General features: G+C 40.6%; 1 protein-coding gene across 1 annotated transcript in view; it reads left to right on the forward strand.

The window, feature by feature from the left end:
• SLC49A4 (solute carrier family 49 member 4) overlaps nt 1–18,211 on the forward strand; it is a 66,227-nt gene extending 48,016 nt beyond the window's left edge. The window contains exons 7-9 of the mRNA XM_059476062.1: nt 3,013–3,140; nt 13,395–13,577; nt 16,700–18,211. Of these exons, the coding sequence (XP_059332045.1) occupies nt 3,013–3,140; nt 13,395–13,577; nt 16,700–16,815 (427 nt within the window). The 3' untranslated portion in view covers nt 16,816–18,211. The remainder of the gene's footprint in view (nt 1–3,012; nt 3,141–13,394; nt 13,578–16,699) is intronic.
• Nucleotides 18,212–23,345: the final 5,134 nt, after the last annotated feature.

Raw genomic sequence — 23,345 nt, forward strand, 5'->3', positions numbered from 1 at the left:
GGATTTTTTTTCATTTTTTTTTTCTTCTGCTGATTTGTTAAAGCAAAATTGGTGCATCTTAGGAATTTGCTCCTTCCATTTTTGTCAAGGCCGATTCTGTAATTTAGAATTTTTAACAACCTGAGCCTTGCCCTTGAGCATTAGGTCCTGTACATCACAGTAGGTGTTAAATCATCTGTATTTAAAGTAATGCCCAGTTTGGAAATTTGTTTATCTATCTTCAAAATGTTTCAAGTTTCTCTCAGCATTATACATAAATCCTTCTACTCTCCACCCACTGCTGTCCTGATAGCCATGAACTTACATGTTTAGCTAATGTGTTTGATGCATTTTTATCATTGAAAAGCCTGGCCTATTTTGGGCAGCTGGTAGGTGCTGTACCCTTTGCTGGCAGCTTTCAAATGCTACTAGTTTGAAGAAAAGCAGTGTCAAAGAGCAGCATTCCTATAATTGCATGGAAACAGAAATCTTTTCTCAGATTTTTAAATTTTTTTTCCCCCCACATTTGCCAAGGATCATAGATATTTCTGAGGTTTTGTCCTCTGCAGCTCAGTTTCAGTTCCTGCTTCTAACCTGCAGTGTAGTCAAAATGCTGAAACTTTATGGCATGGCAATAATTTCCGTAGCAACAGACAGTGTTGTCAGCAGTGCAGGTTTGTGATTTTAACTGTAGGATACAACGTAGGGCTGGATCTGCTGGGAGGCTGGAGACTATTAGCAGCAGTAGGCTCAGTGGTGTGTCTGGCAGAGTATACACCTTCTGTCCTGTTGTGCCTACTTTTTTAGCAGTTGCAGGAAACCCCTTACATGCTAGATGATGTAGAAGGATTTATACAGAACAAAGGTTTGAAATCAGGTACAGAGTCTGAAGATAAAAGTAATTTCTCATATTTTTTTATTGAAGCAAGTATTATGAAAAGTAGACTAGATTTACAGTCTTCTTTATTCTCCTGTAACCAGACAAGAAACAGAAGTGCTTCAATTACCAAGTTCAGGTTAGGTTATTATGTAATTTTTTTCTATTATTTCTATTGCTGGCTGAATCCAATAGCTAAATAAACCTTTACTTTGGGGTACATTTGACCCTTTTGTAGTTCTATGATACCTGAGAGCTCTTTGGAGCATGCTGCTACCCAAACTGGGATCCTTGTGACAGGAAGAGTGGCACCTGCTTGGTAAGAGGTGTTTTCTCCACTTAGCTGTCATGAATGGTTTAGATGCATATCAGCCTCCCATCCCCACATGTCCTTGGTGGTGGGATAGAGACCAAGAATCCTTTAGAGATCACCCCAGACCTGTAGTCTGTGAGTGTCCCTCCCAGAAGGCTGATATTTCTCACCTTGTTTCATTAGACAGGACCTACATCACTGCCCTTGCCTGTAAGGACAGTGATATTGTCTGCCAGCAGGCAAAGTAGGAGTCTCTGTGGAATAAGCTGGAAGTTTACACTTTGAGATGCTTCTGCAAAGCTTTTAAAATTGCTGATTTTGACCCTAGTGATCCCAAAGAATAATTAAAGAAACTCACTGGCAAACCAGTGAGGTGATCCTGACTCCTCAATTGGATTGTCAGAAAAAAAATCCACCAGTAGCAGCTGACCTCTGGCTATTGGAGATGAATGCATAAGCCACTTGAACACTGCAGTCATAAACTTCTCAGATTATATGTAGCATTGATCTCCCACTGCTGCTTATTGAATTACTCACTGCTAAATTCAATGTGGAATTCAGGCATGGAGAGAATAAAAATACAAGGAAAGAAGTTGGTTTGGGGGAGCAGAGTGTGTTTGAGTGCATTACTCCTACGTCTCTTACGCTATATTTGGAAGTTCTCAACATTTTGGCAGCATTTCCTGTTTTATCAAGTAAGCTATAAGGTATCTGCTTATAGAGTGATCTTCGTCAGGGTAGATAAGGCAGTCAGCTGGTAGGCATACAAATTTCATCATGGACCAATCTAGGTGGATTATGATGCTATTAACCTAATCAAGGTAGGAACCTGTCAAGGGGGCATAAGATTTGCTTTAGAAATACATACCTAACCTGCCCATCCCAAAAGCACACCTAAGCAGGAGATTATAGAAAATTACTCATGAAGAAATAACATTGCCTTTTCTAATATATCTTTTCCAGTAGTTAGGTTAACATCCCCTTTGAAAAGAGCAGTTGCACTGATAATTATGGCACAAGAGCGCTGCTCATTCTGTCTCCTTGAGAGAAAAAGGAAAAGATGAAAAAAGCAATTGTACCATCAGGTGGTGTAAATATCATAATTCCCTCTGTATAAGAGCCAGACTGCCCAAGGACTTGTGGGGCTATCCTCCCCCAGTCTGTCAGCAGGGTCTCTCTAGAAGAGGAACAGCACTGAGCTTGTGGTTTCTGGAACTTTTCAACCCAAACCAGCCACTGGCAGAGTGATCCCCTGTGTAAGGAGCTCCTTCCTTGCCTAAGCCACCACAAACTTCATCACCAATGCATCCAAGGGTTCAGAAGCTGTTCCTTGTCATCTTCAAACAAGGACTCTTTGGACTTTTTTGGAGATTTTCCATTTCCCACAGGAATGAATCTGGACACTTAACTATGTCTTGAATGAAAGGCGGCAGCCTCCTCATATGCTAATGGAGCTCTGTGTCTGCCAAGGGAGACTAGCAAATGCTGACAAACAGTGATGGAAGTAGTGGTGAGATATTGTGTCCAACAAATGCAGAAGGAAAAAATAACTCTCCTCCAGTGTTTTCATGTGATGCCTTGAGAATTGCTTGAGAATTGTTCTGGTTTGATTGTTACTTTGTGACAGCTAAAAAATCCATGGCTCTTCGGCTTGACAGCTAGAAATATCACCATTCTATAAAAATACCTTTTTTCTATTTCTGAAAATGAGAAATTACTTTTAAATTGTTTTTATAGTCTCCAAAATGTTTAATGAGGATATACTGAATTAATTGTCAAGCATAACATTTAAATAATATGAAAATCGGTGTTTGTACTGCTCTGATGTGTGTTTTTATTTTAGATTTGCAGATTTTATCAGGGGCATGCTGAAGTTCATACTGCTGCTGCTTTTATCTGGAGCAACATTAGCATCAACCTGGTTCACTCTCACCTGTCTAACTTCTGTCACTCATCTGCCTTTGACCACAGGTATTGACAATTATTTGAATTCCTGTTCTTTATAATTCATATTGCAGGCAAATATTTGCAGTCTTCAATATCTTATAACCTGGTTTGGTATCTTCAGTAATACAGTAGTTTTACTGAGACAAAAAAAATGTTTAGAAAGTCTGTTGAAACCTGAAATACCTTCACTGCTTTGAATAATTCAATAAAAAGATTAAAAACTTGAAAAATTCAATAACAGGAGCCCTGAATGCACATTTTAATTTGATTTGGGGACTAAGTCTTTTTCTGCTTTTGGGTCCTTTGGAATAACCGAAGTGAGAAATAAATCAAGAAAAATCAGATGAATGAGAGTAGTGTTGCATATAAGAAACAGTGACATGTCTGGGAATTTAGGGGTTTGATACTTGCATTAGTTATTAGAAACGCTTGGTGCATTTCAAACCAAGGTGACCCATAGTGTTTTCAGCCATCCAAATCTGTCCCTGCACAGTGCTGTCCTCTTTTCTTGCACCTGCCTGCAGGTTCAGGGAGCTCTTCCAGCCCAAAATTAACTCAGCCTGTGCCTCAAAAAGACAGAGAAAAAAGCAGTTGGCAGGAGTGGGGGAAAAGCTCAGAGGTCCAGTTGGGCTGCCAGCAAGCTGCACCCTTAGGTGAAAGCTAGCACTGCTTAGTTCTTAAAAATCTGTCCTTCACCTTATTATCTGTGATTCCAAGACCTTCAACAGAGTAGCAAGTTGCAATAAAACCTAAGCCATCAAAGTTCAAAAATATATTTATTTAGTGAAGAATTCTATAAATCCATTTTAAATGAAAGGCCATCTCTGTTACAAGCAATTTATGCATTCTAGGAGAAATGAAAACTTTTTTAGCCTATTTTTAATAAAAGAGTTTGGTGGGGAGAGTAGTATATAGAGTAGTGTTTTACTCAAATTAAGTTTGAGTTTCAGTAAGTGTCCTTGGTGCACTACAAATGTCACAACTATAAACTAAAGTGGGTACAGCAAATTGAAATACATGATCAATTCAGGAGCAACACCATCTGGATGGATAGGTCAAATTTGTGCTTTATGTTGAAATTTCAATGCTTTCAAAAATTCTGCTTAAATAAAACATAATTTAATCAATAAATAAATCAAATTTCATGATGGCTGTTGTCATACTAAATGACTACACATTTCCATCAAATCTAAAATAAAAGCAATAAAAGCTTTTTTCTCATGCTTGCCTGCTTCATCACTACGAGCCTGCAGTAATGTAAATTTTTACAGTAACTCTATACGCTGAATTGATGCAACAAACCAAACACATAAATGACCCTTCAAGTCTATGCATAAGAATGAAGCAGAAACGTTTCAAGAGGGGAAAATCATTACGTATGTACTCACCAGTGTTCCAAAACAAAACTGATGGAGCTCTCTCTGATTTTATTTTATTGGGTTTTTTTGTAAAGAATTCAGCATGCAACATAGGTTCTATAAGAACTCTTATTTTTTATAGGTGTAGTTGCATTGTGCTGTTTTTTTTTGGAAAGGTCATATACTGTCAGGACATAAAAGTAGATAGGGTATTTGAGGTTTGATATATAGTGTCCTCAACTAGCATCCCTTGATTCAAATACAGGGATTGGGTTGTACTTTTCATGCAATTACCATTTCTCTTAAAATGGATGATTCCTTAGATTAAGTTGTAATTATAGATCAGATTTTTCTGTCAGTGCTTTTCTTGCATATGCCACTGTAAATACTGAACCCTTTTCTTTAAAACACCAGCTTGTTTTGAATGGAAGTGCCAGGAATGTGGTGCATTCCTCAAAAAAAAAAAAAAAAAAAAAAGGCAGTCTGAAGCATCAGAGTCTAATGTGCAGCCAGAAAATAAGATCTCTTTTTTCTTCTGTTTAAATTTCGTAGATATGCAGTGGGGGAAGGTTCTTATCAGGCTTTTCTCATTAAAGTTCTTAAAAAATAGATGTGATGTGCCTGTTCAATTTAGTTCCTTGTACACAGAAAAGCAGTGCTATATCTTTATGAAATATGCTGTTATGGATGAAAACACACAAGCTATTTAAGTTAATTTATAGGACTTCATGCTAGATTATTCCTTAGTGTAATGATGCAACATGATGATGACCTCTGCATTCACAGTAATTGGGAGAAACGGTACATTTGAATTGATTTGGATGAACTTCTTTTTATTCTTCTCCTTTTAATTAAAAGTTTGAGATGTAGAGTGTATTGGAGTACAAATCTAAGAGGTCAGATGCAGGCTGTGGGCTGGCAGTGTGGGCTGGCAGCTTTTGGAAGTGATTAGTGGTAGCTGGTACAGGTGGAAGTCACTCTGCATATCAGTGGGCAAGTGTTGACAGCGGACTACCAAGTAGTTATTTGCTGTGTGGTTTTTGTAGAGCTTGAAGATGTGCAAAACAAGAGCAGACATCATCGTGGGGTTTTTCCCTCATTCATATTTTTAAAAATTTTTGGTTGATTTTCTTTTTTATCTACTGTTCTCTTTTTTTCTCTTTCTTTCCTTTGCTTTTTTTTATTTTTTTCCAGAAAAGGTCCATAAAATACTTTTTATTCCAGAGCCACTTTGCAGGCAGCACTGGACACCTGCTATAAAGCAGGGGTTGTGTTATTCAAGGCAGGTTTTGATGTTGTCAGAAGGTTCTTAGGCTCCTCCACTTCCTCCTGTCCTGTGGCAAAGAGCACAAGTGTTGGGCTTGGCAGTGGTGCAGAGCCAGTGATGGATCTCAGTCCACACTTTCAGCCTTATTCAAATGCTGAGGCGGAGCAAGCAGGGTTCAAAACTGACATGGAAATCTGTGGGGGTGTACATTTGATCTTCCAAAGAGGTTTTCCCTTCCAACCATGTAGCTCCCATTTTGGGAGGGACTTCCCCCTCCTCTCTTGGCCGGCCTCCAGTGTTGTTCTCTTGAGCAAGTCAGGCTTTGCCATCTTCAGCAATACCTGGGAACTGCTGAAATATCCACGTGATCTGAAGGATTGCTGGTTCAGTTAAAAGGCAGCTCTCCCACAGGACAGGATGGTCATTTTGGGGAGGAGACAGGACACCTTTGGGAGCCTTTGTACTGGCCCAGGTGTTGAGGCAGCTTCACCACAGAGATGAGGTCTGGTTAGATGGCATCACCATTGGCTGCTGTATCTCACCTAACAGCTGCTTGATTCATGAATTAAGTTTGCCTCTTTAGGCAGACCCTGACAGTGGTTTCCCCAGGTCCAAACCCAGTCTTTTCCTTTAGCATGTGAATACTGGGGACATAAGCTCATCTCCCTTTTCTGAAAACCCTCTGCTTGTCTCCCACCTGGGCTCAGAGTGGGCAGTAGGTGGATGTGATTTTATGGAAGCATAAAAAAGATGAGAGAGTTTGGCCAATTATTCACCCTAAAATAAAAGGAAAAAAATCTCAAAATATTTGTTTGTAAAATACAAACAAACCAAAGTCCTCTTTTAATTGGTGTTCTTTGTGGCAGTTTTAGTAATGTCTGTTTTAAATACTGGGGGAGGGAAGGTATTTGAAAAAATGGTCACAGCAAAATATATTTTCCTCACCTTGTTTGTATAATATTCTTCTAATTCCTTTTAAATAGGCATAACGTCATTTAAAGACATTTCCTACAAAATCTAATTACTTAGAATGGAGACCTTTAATGCAGTTATTAAAAATCAATTACTGCATTTGTGGTTTTAAATTATACTGTTTAGGATTGTTTGTGTTGAGTAATGCCTGCATTGTTTCATATTTGCATAATACACTCAATTTTTTCCTCCTCCCATGGAGGAAGACAAGTTTTGTGTCATTTGCTGACTTCTTAATGTAACTCCAAAAGACTTTATAAAAAATGTAGTCATAGTTGTATATATGAACCATAACAGCCAGTGTGGGGAAAAAAGAAAGTGAGGCAATAATGATACAGTGCCAGCTACTATATCATCTGTCTAAAACACCTCTCATCAGCTAATCACAGCTCTCCAAGAACCTTGATTCTGGAATTGGTTTATATTTTAAGCAAGCCTGAATTTTATTTTAAGAAATTTTAATTTTAATGTGTATTATTTGCATTTCAGTTTCAAAGACAATTTTATGTACACATAGAGCATTAAAATAGTTTTCACCATTGAATTCTCAGTGCAGCTGCTGATCTGTTTCTCTTTGCCAAGTTCATTGTTAGTTTGCTTTGTACTGAACTTCATTATGTGAATTTATGTACAATGGGATACTTCGACCCAAAATAATCGTGTAAGGCATTGTATCGCCAGTTTCAGTATCTTGCCACTTTGTATTGCTGGTAGGATCTCTGGATACAAATACCAGCATTTTCCAAAAATTGATATGCAACACTAGTTGCTTGCAGCTCAGATTGAATATTTTCAGTGTAGCATATCAAGAATATTCTAATATTTATGAGCACATTCAGCAGAAGTTTGCTTTACAAAATCTTTTCTAGTGTGCTGCATGGCAGACACTGAATACAGTGGCAACTCCATAAGCTGATGACTGTGTTTAGGTTAAGCAGCCCACACTTTTATTTTCAGGTTCAACAGATTGAACATTGTAAACACATCTGTCTCTCTGTCCTCATCTACAAAGCACAGAAGAAGAAAGGTATTAATAATATAATACTGATAGGTTTATTATTTCAGTTTAATTTCTTTACTATAAACAAGATGTGCTTGGTAAGTGTAAGGCAGGGGAGCCCAGAGGATAAAACAGTGGCCTGAAAACATTAACCTGCTTAGGGCTTTGGGCAAATCATTACCCCAACTCCTGCTGTGCTTTTCTCACTCATAAGATGGGAATAATGACCATTGTTTTGCTGACAGCTTCTTTAACTTCACAAATCGAAGAGTGCTTAAAGAAGAACTAATTTAGGGGGTTATTTTCTTTTAAGAAACAGTGTTTGGTAGTATACAGTGCTTGAAATTTGGGAGGATGAGTATAATTTCAGAGATGAGTATCTCTGAATCTGGGCACTTTAAATATCCATCAATTGCAAACCTAAAATACTGTGTAATTTCCAGCCCTCTCCTCTTCCATTTCTTGAGGCTTACTCAGTAATTTTTTTACTTCTTGGTTCTCCAAACGGAATGCTCTGCTTTCACAGCAAGTTCCACTTGCTTTTCTCATGAGAAGAATGTAGAACAAATCAAATTTGATCAGATTTTTGGTTACTTTCAAAACTATATCATGAGATAGCAATTTGATCAGTGTGTGCTGGAATGGAAATGCAGGCAATGAAACATTTTGATGTTATAAATGTGCACTACAGAGACATCTTTCTTCTATTGTGTTTTTTCACTCCCGTAAGTGAATTACAGTAAAATTTACTGTCTTACCTTAAGGGAGTCACATTTCTCATGGAAAAATTAAGGATTACTTCTGCAATGACTTTTCTTACCATAGCCAGTAGCAAGAGTTAGATTATAGGGAGGTTTCATTCTACTTTAATGGACTTTAGATTTTGGCAGGAACTAACTTGAATTGTTCAAATTGGTCATGGGGATACTGAAGCACTGAAGTCAACAAAGGCTGCATCCACATGAGGCATTATCCTTTCACTTTGATGTTTGCAATACAGTTATAATGGGCACTGACAAAGTGCCCTAGATCTCCACAGGTTTTGCTGTGAATTGTGTGCTGCTTCCAAGAGAATATATTCCATTGTATTTACTCTCCTGTTTATCTCTAGAAAATTTGTGTGAGTTTTGGCTGAGTGTGTCTCAAAAGAGAACTGTTAGAAAATGCACAGTGTTCAAGAGATTCTGGCAGAGTACTTTGGAAGGAGATGCTTTACCTCTTTGTTGCACTTGATACAGCATTTCCTGTGTAAATTTATGTGAAAACTGTTTTTTTTTAAGAAATGGTAATATTTCATATTCTTTGTTAAAAATCAGCCAAGATACATGTGCCAATGGTTGATAAGAACTGGTCACATCAGTTGAGGTCCTTCCATCAGTTTCATTTGGGTTTGGATCAGGCTCTGTAGTTGTACATTTAGTGATGGTATAATTTAAGAGTAAATTGCTAAACATGTTGCAGAATGTCCTGGAAAATTCTGGGAAATTGTTTGTATGTCAGAGATAGTTGAATCTCCTTCTGCTGCATTGCAAGCTCATCTGAGGACACCAAGTGAAGGCTGTCACTTGAATCACTTCCCTGTTTGAATTCCTAACTTCCCCCCCAATATTTTTTTTAATAGGTAGAAAGTTTTTGCCTCAGCTTGTGGCTGGGAGAAGAGAAAATCTTTTTCTGGGATGTGGGCATGTATTTGCCATCCAGTAGCTCAAGGCCTGTAGGAGATAAGCCAGTCAGGAACCTTCCTTCTTGCCACTTTTCTCCTCTTTCTGCTAAGCCACTGTATCACCATCAGTCCCAAGTCATCTAACTGGCATCATCTGTAGTGCTGTTATCAAGACACATTTTATTCCTTGCTCCCTTCCTGGCCAGCAGGATGAGTGCTGAGGGAATAGCAAGGGTTACCTCACACCTCAAGCATGAGCATGACATGATGAAATGTGGCTTGAGCCTCCTGCTGCAGCAGCTCGTGCCAGTTCTCTGAAACAGCTGTGCTGTGGATGGGTTTTTTGTCTTTGCTGATCTTTTTGCAGTGGTCAGCCTGAGAAATAGCTGCTTAATGCACTCAAACATCTTTTAAACTATTTCAATTAATGTAATGTTTTAAGAAACCTAGCCCAGTTCCATTGTTGATGTCCATAGCTGCCATTGTCTTGGATACGCAACTTTGCACATAACTTCATAGGCAATTAATTGATTCCTTTTCCTAACAAAAAGTGATTTTTTAAAATAGTAGTAATATGACACACTTCTCCAGTGTGTGCCTATCCAAGTTACTTGTTATTCTTTAGGACATAATGTTAGCTTCTTGGTGAATCATCTCTTTCTTTTTTTTCTTTTGTCAGTGCTTTCAGATCCTTATATTAATTTCCAAGGACTGTCATTAAGATTGTCTTAATTGAAAGAACATTTGCTGTAATTTGAGCAGCTGTTCCTCTGCAGTATGAAATCGTGGTAATTGTTTGTGTTTGTTCAGCACAAGGTGTCTGTGATGGAAAGCAAATGGTCCCTGTTAATAGGTGGTATCTTCCTGCTGTCCTGTCATCCACGAGTTGGAATATGAGATACACTCTTTAATGTGTGAAATAAAAAACAAAAACAACTTCTGAACTCTGATTTTACTTGTTTCTGGGACTTACTTTTCTAGAAGTATCTTATCTTTGAGTTCCTGTCAACAACCAGTTGGATTTGTGACTCAGTTGCTAAATTACTGCAATAAGCTTATTTGTATAGCACTCAGGATAACCCTGGCTGATTTACAGATGCATGAGATAAAAAGCAGTTTCCCATCACTACAATACGTACCATTTAAAGAAGGCTTTCAGATGTGCACATCTTCCTCATTTTCAGAGCTTCTTTTTGTGGTTTCCCAGTTAAAAGCTATCATTTCCATTAGATGTTAGAACTTAAATTGGCATCTACTGGATGCTGTATTCTGTCTGTCCTTTTGCTGTGACATTTCTCCTTGTTAATTCCAGAGATGGGTGTTATCTGTACCTCTGCACAGACCTTGCTTTATCAGTACCAGCTGTGGTCTCAGCTGAGGTGCTGCTGTTGGTATTCAGCTGGCAGTTGTTGGTGTGCACACACAAAGCAGGCAATCCTTTGGGGCAGCCAAAGGGTGAGGCCAAGGCTGGGTTGCTCCTCTCAGTGTGGAAGTGCGAGATGTGTGCCAGTGGGTGTGTTCCTGTGAGTGTCCTGACAAGAAATTTGAGGGTGTTGTGTCTAAGGTGCAGAGTTACTGCCCTTGTTCACTTGTGGTCTGATCATCTTAACACCTTGCAGTGCCTGGTGAGCAATGATGTAATTCAACTGGCATATTTTAAACTAGCAAATCTAGTTTGAAGACTTATTCTCATTTTATGGAAACCTTGGCACCTACTGTATTAAGCAAAATCTGGAGTCTTTAAATGGCTGCTAATTTTTGCTTTCATCTCAGTGACTCTATGTTTCTGGAAATTATATGTCTAGACATTGTCTCTGTTTAGAGGTATGAGTTCCCTTTTCCTGGCTGTTGCTCCTTCTGGAAGATGTTTTAGCCCTCTTGCAGAGGTTTTTCTTCTGACAATCTGTTCACTGCTCCACTTTCAGTGGTGCTGTTGTGGCTTCAGCTGGGTGCCACCTTCCCTTCTTTGAGGGAGGTTCTGAAAATGTTCTCTAGCCTATCTATAGATATCTTCAACTGAGTGTAGTAATGAGGGGCAAATATTCATTTGTCTTAAGAGATTCTTCTATTTCATTTATGTGTTGGTCTCTCAAGCCAATACAAAAATTTCAAACCGCTGAGTGTGATTGGATATTCTGGCTACACCTGACAGCAGTTAGAGAGATTTAGAGCAATATGCAGCAGTGTTTGAGGTGAATGGGAGTTCAAAGAGTGCCTCATGAAACTTTAAATACTGGTGAGGACTTGCAGCAAAAATCTATGGATCTTATAACTAGGGAATCAGGTCTTCAGTGTTAGCTAGAGGAGGGCATTAGGAAGAACATCCTAATACTGTATGGGATTTTTTCTTCCTCTCTGACGACTCCTGGAGACATCTTACATCAATTTCTTTGATTTATTCTGCAGTTTGTGACAGGAGAATTCAAGACTAGGAAAAGCTACCATGGTTTTTTTGAGGGAGTTAGTTTTGTTTGGTTTTGCATGTGTTTGTTTGTTTTTCTTACAGCTCAGAGTACTGTGGTATATTCAAAGAAGTAGGGCCACCTCTCCCTCCTTTTTCCTGTCTCAACAAGTCCTCTGTTGAAAAAGAAATGTCCTTGTGCCTTGGAAGCAAACCACATGAAATAGAGGATGTAATAAATAGCCCTTTCTGCTTCTTAATCCCTTTATTTCTTTTCCATGATTTTTTATATTTTATAAAGCTATTTTAAAATTTTTTTTTAAGCTGAACATTTCCTGCTTCCTAACAGTTTCTCAGTTGAAAGCTTGAGCAGTGCTTAACAAAAGATGAAGTAGAGCTGTTTCTGTTCTCCCTTTTCTAAGACAAACAAGTGTAAATTAAACTGAAATATCTACACACATATATATATTTATATGAAAAAAAATTCTAAGGATTTTGTACCATAGAGTCTTTTCACTGCAGCGAAGACACTATAAATAATTCACCTCTGACATCATAACACTTTTGTATTTGAAATACTTTTCTTTAGGTTTTCTTAGTATTTTGGTAGGAGCCTCACAAATTATTCCAGAGTTTTCTGGTTATTAAAGCCTTCTGATAATTTCCTTTTTCTTTTTACTTGGTCAGTAACCTCAGGTTATTGAGGTTGCAAGTCAGGAAATCTCCTGTGCCCAAGACAGCACTAAGAAAAAACTTACTTATATTTCTAAATAGATACTAAATTTTTGTGAAGTTTTGTGGTTTGTTTTTTGGTTTTTGGTTTTTTTCATCCAGAAATAGCTATAATAAGTTTATTAAAGGATAATATAAGTATATTAAGCTTTTGTATTAAGTACTGTGAAGTATTTGGCAGAAATTGTAGAACAAAATAGCTGAGGTTGCTGAAGAAATGTCACATTTTTCTGTTGGTTTTTCCAAGAAAAACAATTTGCTGTACAGCAGCAAATAATCTCCATTATCAAATGTGTCCCGTTCCTGTCAGGAGCTGGGTGCCCTTCATTTCCTTTTGAAGCCAGAAGGGATTCAACATGTTGCAGCTCAGGCTGTGCTGAATACTAATGTCTTGATAGCTGGTGGATCATTAGTATTTATTTGTAAAATGGAAGCAAAATTAGTTTTGACCTTTAGAGCTAAGTCAAAAGGTTAATCCATGTCCATTTCCAATTTCGTGCATTAATTGCTCCCTGTCCTAATTGTGTGTAGGACAATATTTTCTGTTTGTTTCAGAGGTAAATTAAACTGTAGGTGATGCTTTGCATTCATAATTTTGTTGTTTGTTTTACTTACAAGTGAAGTCCAAATCACTGAATGTATCTTCATGGAATCTGTTTGAATAAATAGATAAATAAATCAATCACTATTTCTGATTTTTTTTCCACAAATCAATGCATGCATTCTTCCTAAGGTTTGTGGGATGTGATGTTCTTTTTGATACACAGAGGGTAAAAATAAGATTACACATTTTTTGGTTATTCAAATATTAGTATTCTTGGCAGCTCTGAATAGGAGGGGAACACACCAGCATGAAATTAATAACTGGTTTTGTTTCTGTCATAGCTACACTGTACACATCCTGCATTTTGCTGGGCATATTCCTCAACAGCAGCGTACCAATATTCTTTGAGCTCTTTGTGGAGACAGTCTACCCTGTTCCAGAAGGAATAAGCTGTGGAGTTGTCACCTTTTTGAGTAATGTGTTCATGGGAGTGCTTTTGTTTTTCCTCACATTCTACCATACAGGTAAGAAATATAAGACACTTGAAAAATTTAATACTCCTTAAGGACATACCTTTGTCAGTAAAAGGAAGGATTTGCACGTACAATTTCTGTTAATAACCAAATGTTTGAATCCAAGCAAGGGCAGCAAGGAAGGAGAATTTTAATAATCCTTTTCTATATGCATGCTTACAAAAATGAAATTTCTTAGATGCAGGATAATTCTGCCTGAATCTGCTGTAGCCAGAAACCACCGAGGTACACACTGTCATCACATTTTATAAAGGCCTGGATAATGTGACCATTAATAATGTTTGTACCTGTGGGTGGTGAGAACCACAGTAAAGCTCACCCAACCTCCTGCTCTTGGGTAGAGCAGAAATACCCCATTTAAAGCCAGCTTTGTTCAGAGGAGGAGGTCCCACTGCCCAAGGACAGAACAGGCATTCCTTTGGGAAATCCCATGGCCTATTCCAGCTCAACAGGATTTCACTCCAGGTTTTCATCAATTCATTCAGACTTTCTCATCTCTCAAGTATTATTTGCTTCCTCCTAACTCATAATCATAACTTAAAACTTGCTGTTTAGTAGACTATAATACATATTATTGCTCTAGGCTGTAAAATAAGAGCCCAGCTTGCTTTCAAAGGGAAGTCTTTATTAAAGGTTTTCAAAGACGCAGATTTCTTTTCTTTGTATTTTGTCATTATGGTAAATATTTGCTTCATGGTGTAATATTTGTAAACCATTAGAAAATGTGAGCTTTTATGTATTATTACTTCTTAAGATGTTGTATTTTATAACTAAGAGGAGAGTGACAAATTTCAGATTGAATTCTGCTATAAATTATCAAGGTTTCAACCTGGGGCAAATTTTCAGCATGGTTTGTCTTTCTGCCAGGAAATTGCAAGCAGGATGACAACCTTGTTCCAAATTGTGGTCTGTGAACACAAATGGAGAGAAATTATTTAATTTTTTAATACTGATGCTGAACTGTATCATTGTAAAATCTGAGTGCCATCTGGACTAGCCTTGGGTGTTGTGAGAGCTGATCTTTACATTTTAATGTATACTTTTGATATTAATTGATGTGAACTCTGTTCACACATACTGTTGTTTCTGACATCTGTACCTGAGCTGGAAAGATGACACAGAATGTTCAGAGAATTTTTTCAGTGTTTGGCATTACATAATAAATGAGGATGGGGATATGGTGTCCCACTTCTGATGAAAAAATTACAATAGAGTGGACTCATTCCCCCATAAATAGAATATTTGGGACCATTTTTTGTCTCTCATATTTCTTTCCCTATGAGATACCAGTTAATGCAGGTTAGGATAAACCTGAAATTGGTGTACCCATAAACTTAAAATATTTTCCATATTTCTTCAAAAGGAAATAAAATAAAGTGATTTGTGCTTAGGAAAATCCATTCTTTGATAGAAAGTTTGAGAGAGTATGTGGTCACTGGGGGGGATCAGTGCCAGGGGTGCTATTGGCTCCGCTGATTAAAAAAATCCGTTAGAGGGTAGATAATGATCTTAATCATTTGCTTTCATTTGATTCAAATACATCCTGTAATGGCATTTAAGAAGCTTACAGATAAACCAGAACTCAGTCAAATTCATCTTGTTCCCTTGGTCTTTCCTTTTAGCCAAATAATCTTTCAGTAATTTTCATTCCAATTTCTCTATTTCTCCTTGTACTGATATTGCAAATGCTGTGAAGGACCCAAGCCCTGGAAGCTTTCCAGTGCACTGAAGATTTTGGTTCAGCTAGCAGAGTGGGGATGTAAACCTTCCTGAAGCTCAGCCTTGCTGCTAGTGCTTGCCCCAAAGCTGCAGCCTCTGGATGAGGTTTCCTTTGCCTTTCTGCAGGGATTTCCAAGGGAAAAACAAAAGGAAAATGACCTTTGGCTTCACATGATTGATGCATTCCCTGCATTGCCAGGGCTGGCACAAATTCTAGATCAAAAAAGACATGAAGTATTCCCAAGTTAAACTTCATCTTTTAGGATATTTGAGGTAAAACCTGTTTAATTCAATTAAGGAGGAATGTTGTAAGGAAAATAATAGCAAAGCATTTGCCTGTTGACTTCTGGCATCACATAAGTCTTCTCCAAGCCTAGGAAATTTTTACTATGGTTTTAATAATAATACTGCCTAAACAAATCCATAAGGGTTTTTGGTGGATCAGGGAGAATGTTGTTGAAAGTTACTGGTTTTGGAAGGTTGATTTTTCAGGCTTTCTGACTGTTGTCCTTGCCTTGTTTAAAATAAATCATGCTTTTTCTTTCAGCAATATAAATTGCAGATTTAAGAAAGTAGCAGTGATGAAGCCTTGATTTGATTAATGCATATTTGATTAACTCTCCTGGAGGGAGAGTTTAGATTCTGTAAAATAATAATAAGAGAAAAAATAATAATAGTAATAATAATAATGGAAAATTTGAAAAAAATTAATAAAACACTATCTGGCAAAATGAATGTTTCTTTAGTAAATTGACACATGTAGAAAAAAAGAATTTGTTGTACTTGTTTGAAGAAAATGTGACTCAAACTGCTAATTATTAGTCAAATATCAGATGATAGGATTTCTTGAGTACAGAGCACAGACTTTTAAGGACAGTACATTATGTCAAACAGCTGAAAGGGCCTATTTTTTGCAATGACTTTTAAATTGAATTGGTCCCATTATGCACAAGTTTCTTCTGAGGAATTGGTTTTCCCTTCTTATACAATGTAGCAGGTTTGATTCAAAATCAAACCCAGTTTCTTCTATGCTTTTAATTTTAGTTCTCAATCCATAGAAATCAAGGGACTAATGAGCAGAGTCTTTGGAAGTGGTTTATTCTCCATTACCAATGATAGATTTTTATTTTTTTTTCCCCTGTTCCCTTCATTGGGAGGTTGAATAAGGAGGATTTCCATTAGCTGGAGGCATTGGCTATAAATATCTATAACTTGAGGTGTCCGTGGAGGAGGCTCACAGACCAAGTTAACCATGGATCAATCAATTGGGAGCCGTCAGGATTTTGTCAGCACACAGCGATTTCCTTCAAACCCTGCCCTCAGTCCAAGTTTTGGTCGCTTTAAACCCAGAACATGTTTGATAACTGAGGCTGGGTCTCTGTTCTGCTTTACAGAGTTCTCCTGGTTCAACTGGTGCCTGCCAGGGTCGTGTCTGCTCAGCCTGCTCCTCATCCTGTGCTTCCGCGAGTCCTACGACAGACTCTATCTCGACGTCGTCGTCTCCGTGTGATCACCCCGCACTGGTGAGGGCTTGGAAGAGACTGGAAGTCAGCTTTGCAGTCTGCACAACTGCCTGGATTTGCACAGCTGAACAGCAGAAAAACAAAGAAATTTCAAGACTTAATCGTGGCTTTATTTAGAGAGGGTGAGGGATGGGTTGTTCTTATGTTCAAGACCATCTTGATTTGCCATAAATGTGGAACTGGAGTGGTGATGGAGACACCAAAATGCACAAAGAGAATCTCTCTGCTGTCCAGGTCCCTGTGCAGGGCTGGGGCTCTCTGTTGGAGGGGCTGCTGATGTAGCAGTGAGGTGTATGTTGTGTGTGTGTGCCTGTGTGCTTACTCATGGTTATACACACCAGGGTACCAGTAATCTTCAGAGTCTTCTATCAGAATGAAAATAGGGAATAATCTTAACAAAAGGAAAAAAAAAAAGAAAGAAAACAAAAATCGTTTCAAGATCTCTTTAAAATCACTAGTCATTTATATTTTGAATGCTCATTAAACATTTAAGCTAAAATGATTTGGTGCTTGTACACTACATTAACATTCTAATAAAGTGGGTTCTGATATAAGACACTGGTACCAGGGTTTTTAGCCATACTAAATACCCCAAATAATCGTTGCAGTTTTATTAGAGGTGTGTGTTACCACCCTGGAGCACAAGTAAACAATAGTTTTAGCTGCCACTGAATCCCAACCTGCACCCACAGTCATCTCTGAAATGCCACCCTGGTTCCTGAATATGGAGCATCTGTGGTGTACTGGAGTGTCACTCTAGGTAAATGTTGCTGTTCTAAAGGCCACCACTGTGTCACCTTTTCATCCTCCATCTCCAGTACTGCCTTTTTTACTGTTTGTGCCACTGAATACTGTGGGTGTAGATGTCTGAATCCTGCTAGCTCTCTCCTGATACTCTAAGGTGTGTGTGGTTTTTAGGATTAGTTTATGACTGAGGGTGCCTAAACAATACTGCTTGTAACCCAAGTCTGGAGAAATCACTGTTTCCTAAAAAAACCTTTCTAGTTGAGGAGGTGCATTGATGGCGAAATGACAATGAGTTTGACAATGAGTAACTCACGAGTTCTGGCATAATATGGGAAATTATTGCCAGCTCTTTTTATCAGTACTAATCTGCGGTCGTTCCGGCCCTTACTTGAACATAAATATTAAAGACACTTTGAATAGTTTTTTAACTCAATTTTTAAACCTGCTAATGATTTCTTAATTATATTCTTAGATTTCAGTTCAGCATCATTTAAAATATTTCTGTATGTGTGTGTGTGTTCTGTGCTTTGTGTTATGGGGATGTGTTTGTGTGTGTGGGGGCGTGCATATTTATATCAATGTATACACAAATAAAACTTATATATATAAGAGATACATATATATATATATATATAAGTTGTGCAAGGGTATGTGTTTGCCTAGGTTTACTGCAGGTGATCCTGCCTGGGGAAGGTGATGTGCCCTTGTTTGTATCCAAGCCAGTCACTGCCGTGAGTGGGAAGCGTTGTGCACGGTCTGCGACAGGGATTCTTTTCAGGGAATGATTTCCTGTCCGGCAGTTCTGTGGCAGGGGGTGGGTGCATGTGTTGGAGGAGGCTCTGCATCTCCAGAAGTTGAATCAAGCACCCTCTGCTCCTGTGTGGGGCTCTTCTTTGCCCCTGGGGCAACACCAACACGGTAAGCTCACCCAAATAAACCTTTCAGACGTGGATCTGTTCCTTCTGCCTGCTCTCCTTTTGTAGAGAGAATACACCTCTGAGACTTAACTCAGGAGTGTATCTGTGCAGTAAAATAAAACAAGCTGTTCCCTGCTTTTATGTTTTCAGAGCAATTGATGTCCTTACTGTAGTACTGAAAATGGATTTAGCTCATTGCTTGTATCAGTTCTGAATAGTCTTTTCTGTCTTGAAGCAGGTTCTTTGTGGTAGTGGAGCTAACCTGCATAGGGAATATGAAATCAGTCCAACCAGCACATTCAGATCCACTGGCATCATCCCTTACTTTTCAGATGAGTGGTGTTAACTGTCCAGCTTCTTTTTACTATGTTTTAGTGCCTGGATTAGTTTCAGTATCCAGTAGCTGCTGCTACCTATTGTCTCTGAAACCAGGGATCGTTTGCCAAGAGTCTGGAGTTGCATTGTCATGGCAGAACTGCAAGCTGGGATGGCTCTCCAGAGCTCTGTTTCTGCAGTTTACTGTAGCTATATAAAGATTAAAATTGCTGTCCTGAGTGACAGAGATTTCTAACCCTTTCACTGTCCTGACTGTTTTAAGATGGAGAAGCATTTTACACAATGCTTAGACTATAACCAATTCTTCCTCTGTTCCAGAAGGCATCAGACAATTTAAAATATTTGTCAGTGCTTCCAGATGCAGGCTCTCTGTAGTCTGGGGGACAAGTGAACCTCTTGTTTTAAACCCTGTTGATTGTTTTTCTGAGTCAGAGTGAATGGCTCACTGTGGCTCTGATGTTTGGTGGCTGTTTCTCTGTGTGGTGAGTTGACTGTGGGTGGACACCACGTGCCCAGCAAAGCCACTCTGTCATTGCCCTCCCCAGCTGGGCAGGGGAGAGAAAATAAAATGGAAAGCTCATGAGTTGAGGTAAGAACACTCACCAGTGACCATCATGGGCAAGGCAGACTCAACCTGGGGAAACCAGTTTAGTTTACTAGCAATCATATCACAGTAGGATAAAGACAAATAAAACCTAATCTTGAAAATACCTTCCCCCATCCCTCCCTTCTTTCCAGGCTTAACTTTACATGTGGTTTTCTCTCCCCCTTCCCCTCAGCAGCACAGGGGGACAGGGAATGGGGGCTGTGGTCAGACCATCACACATCTCATCCCCTGAGGACTCCTCACATCCTTCCCCTGCTCCAGCATGGGGGGAGACAATCCTCCACGAATTTCTCCAGTGTGGGCAGGGACTTTGGGAACAATCCTGCCAGCAAACTGGCTCCAGCCTGGACTCCTCTCTGCATCCTGCCAGGAGTCTGCTCCAGCAGGTTTCCCACAGCCTCCTTTGGGCATCCAGCTGTGGGGCACGGGGTTCTCCACAGGCTGCAGGGGAATCTCTGCTCCAGTGCCTGAGCAGCTCCTGCCCCTCCCTCTGCCCTGACCTGGGTACCTGCAGAGCTGCTCCTCTCTCCAGATGTGCAGTCACTTCCTTTCCCTTCCCAATCTCTTATCCCAGAGGTGTTATCACCACGGCTGGTGGGTTCAGCCTTGGCCAGAGCTGCATTTGTACCCTGGCTGGGCTGGCTCTGTCCCTCATGGGGAGCTCCCACTGCTCCTCAGAGACACCAGCCCTGCAGCCCCTCGCTGCCAGAGCCCTGCAGGGCTGGGAAACCTGCTTGGGCTTCACAGGCACTCTGCAGTCAGGGCTCAGCCCGAGTTCCAGCAGCTCTGATGGAAATCTGCCCATGTGAAAGTCAAAGGATTGCTCCCAAGTTACTTGAAGTTGTGCAGGACATGGCTGCATTCCACACACACAGGGTTAAGCTTAGGATTTTATTAGATTAGCAAGTCTGCCTTAGGATGGAAGTGAGGATTTTAAATGTGCTTGCTGAGATCTTTGAAAAAGACTTTATCCCCATCTGTGCTCCACAGCAGCATCCTTCTGTGAAGGAGCAGGCCCTTTCATGTCAGTAACACAACTCACAGAAGTATTTTTTGGATAAGCATTGCTGCCTGGTCACCCTTGTTTGGATTTAGCAGGAGTCCAAGCTGCCAGGCTACCTGCACTTCTTCGGAAGTTTGAGTTTGAAGCACAGGGAGAGCCCTTAGCAGTGCAGATGCAATGAGCAGGAGTGCAGAATAGGCTCAAAACAGTTCATGCTTTTCTTCATAATGAAAGTTTGAAGTCTCTCTAACCTGAACCAGCATTGGCTGCTGTGTGGCCTGTGACTTGCCAGCAGAGGAAAGTGCCCTGAGGAGCCCTGGAATATTCCTGTCTTTGTGGCCTGTGAGTTCACAGCCCTGAAGAGCACAGGTAATGGTGTTGTGGTTCGTGTTGGGAATGCTGGGAGGCTGTTCCATGGTGACCACTCTCTCCTAATGGTTATTGTTAACATTTTTTTGGCTCAGGGACACTCCTGGTTCAGCTTCCAGTGCTGCTGGCTCTCCCTCTCCTGAGCTCTGGAGCTGTGCAAGCTCCCATGCTGCTCATGGGGAGCTCAGGATTACAAAATGCAGCAGCACTGGTTCCTGGCTCTGGTCACTGCTGTTACCCATTAACTCCCTCTGCCCTCCCTTGGACTGCCTGCTCCCCTGAGCTGGAGGTGTGGGGAGGAGCTTCCTTGCTTCCAGAGCAATTTTACAGGGAAAGGAGCTTGGCTGGCTATGTACTTAATGTACAAAAAAATAGGCAATTTTTTTTTTTTTTTTTTTTTTTTTAGAAAATCGTGCCAGTTGGAATAAAGTGCGGACCCAAAGGATTCTGCACACATCATGAACAGATAATCTGTTAGAAGCAGCCTGTAATTTACCTGAAACCTGTGATTTTAGCTCCCACACCTGGAGAGCCCAAGCAGATGGGCACTGTCTGTGTCAGGTATTCAGGCTCACAGCATCTCAGTTATTCCCAACCATCTGACAGAGCTGAAAGGAGTGGGAGTGGGATGTCTTGAATGTTGGAGTGGGTTGGGAGACCCCAGACTCTGTCAGTGGTCTGTTGTGGTAACTTGGGCAAAGCAACTGGTTGGATTGAGTAACAAGAAGTGCCCAGTTCCAGGGGGCATTTCAGCACCAAAATATTGCACTGGACTGATGAAGTCCCTATGCAATCTGAAATTTTGTGTGTCAGGGATGTTAATGCTGTGTTTGTTCTACAGTAAGCTGAGCAAGTGACTGCATGGCCTTGCACTGCAGCATAAACAAGCAGCCCTGATTGATGTGCATGTATTGGCTCTTACAAGAAAGGGAAATGTGATTTAATTGTCAGGAGTGACTGAAATATGAAAGGGAATTACACAGTTTGCACAGTGGATATTACTGCTCTGTAATGGTGTGACAGCAGGGCTCTAATTGTTCATTTCTTTTGTTGGGTCACTTGCGAATTAAGTAAGTATCTCTGACAAAGGCATTTTTATGTTTCATTAGTTTTGAGGAGGTTCCTTTTATATTAAGTGCAGACCATTGTAATAACTTGGCAAGTGCTACACTGTGTGGAAACTACATCAGTTCTGGGTATTGATTTGGTGTTTGATGTTGGGGCTGCCATTCTCTGGGTTGTTCAAGCACCACATGGGAAGAGCAGGGATGTGGGGTATGCAAGGAGCTCTGTGTGTGGATACACAGTTGTGAAGGGCAGAGCCAACCCTGCCAAAACCCACAAGGACTTTGTCACCATCTGTGGGTCCCAGCATTCCAGCTGTGGGGGGAGAAGGGGGAAATGCTGCCTTGTGGCTGCTGCTGCTTTCCATCAGAGACAGCCAGGCAGCTCCAGGCTCCCTGCTTCACCTGAGGGGATCATCCCCTTCCACACAGACTCCATCCCACGTCCCTGCAGCCGTGGCTGCTGCCAGGTGGGTTGTGGGTGGCACAGGACATCTGCCTTGCTTCCTCCAGGAGTGTCACTGCAGCTGGCACAGAGCTGCCCCAGAGCAGGCACAGCCACAGTGCAGTCAGAAGAAGATGTCAATCTGCTCACAATTTTTGCAGTTTGTGTTTCAAGACAGATGAAACTAATAAATAAAGGAAGAAATGTAACTCTGTCCAAAGTTTTGACAAGCAAAAGCAAATATTTGCACAGATGTGCTGGCTGCTGCCAACTGCTTGGGATTGCAATGTTTTTGGATCAATTCATGCCCCCCACAGCCCCAGCACTGTTTCTTCACTGCTCAGGCCCAGCAGCACCGTGGGAAGCTCCAGGCCCTGGTGGAGGCAGGGGCTGCAGCACAGAGGGAAGGGAAGGGCTGAGCCGGGATGCCCAGGACAGGGGATGTTGGGCACCTGGGCTGTTTGCACAGGACGGGTGGCTACTTCAGCCCACTTGTTCCAGACCCTCATTTTTTCCTTCCTCAAGGATGAGTTTTTGACCTTCATTTTCTGTTTGTGATGGGATTTGTGCCACAGGGACAGCTGTGGTGGTGGCACACGTGTGGAGGTGCTGCTTCTCCAAGGTGCAGCAGGGAAGGCAGGTGGGACTTGCTCTCTGCACTAACAGCTTTTCCCTGCAAGGTCTCTCTGCCCAGTGGCTTCCTCCGTGGGATTTATCCTCTTGTTGCATCTGGACAGACTCACTGCACTCACTCTGCATTGCTACATGAAGACAATACCAGCAGCAAAACCTTTTTTCTTTATGGGAAGATTTTCCCTTCAGGCTGAGGCCACTTCTCCAGCCTTGGTCCACGTGTTTGTCAAAGCCACCACAAGCCCAAGGTCACGTTTTTCTTCTCAGAGGGGATGTGCAGGTTTGTGTGGGGCAAGCCAGGGGGCCTGGGGAAGGGCTGCCAGGGTTGGGGTGCCCACCCATGCCAGGGGAGGGGATGCTCCGTGTCCCTCCCCAGCAGGGACTCCCTGAATGTGC

The sequence above is a fragment of the Ammospiza nelsoni genome, chromosome 7, assembly GCF_027579445.1.
Source record: "Ammospiza nelsoni isolate bAmmNel1 chromosome 7, bAmmNel1.pri, whole genome shotgun sequence".
Classification (NCBI taxonomy): domain Eukaryota; kingdom Metazoa; phylum Chordata; class Aves; order Passeriformes; family Passerellidae; genus Ammospiza; species Ammospiza nelsoni.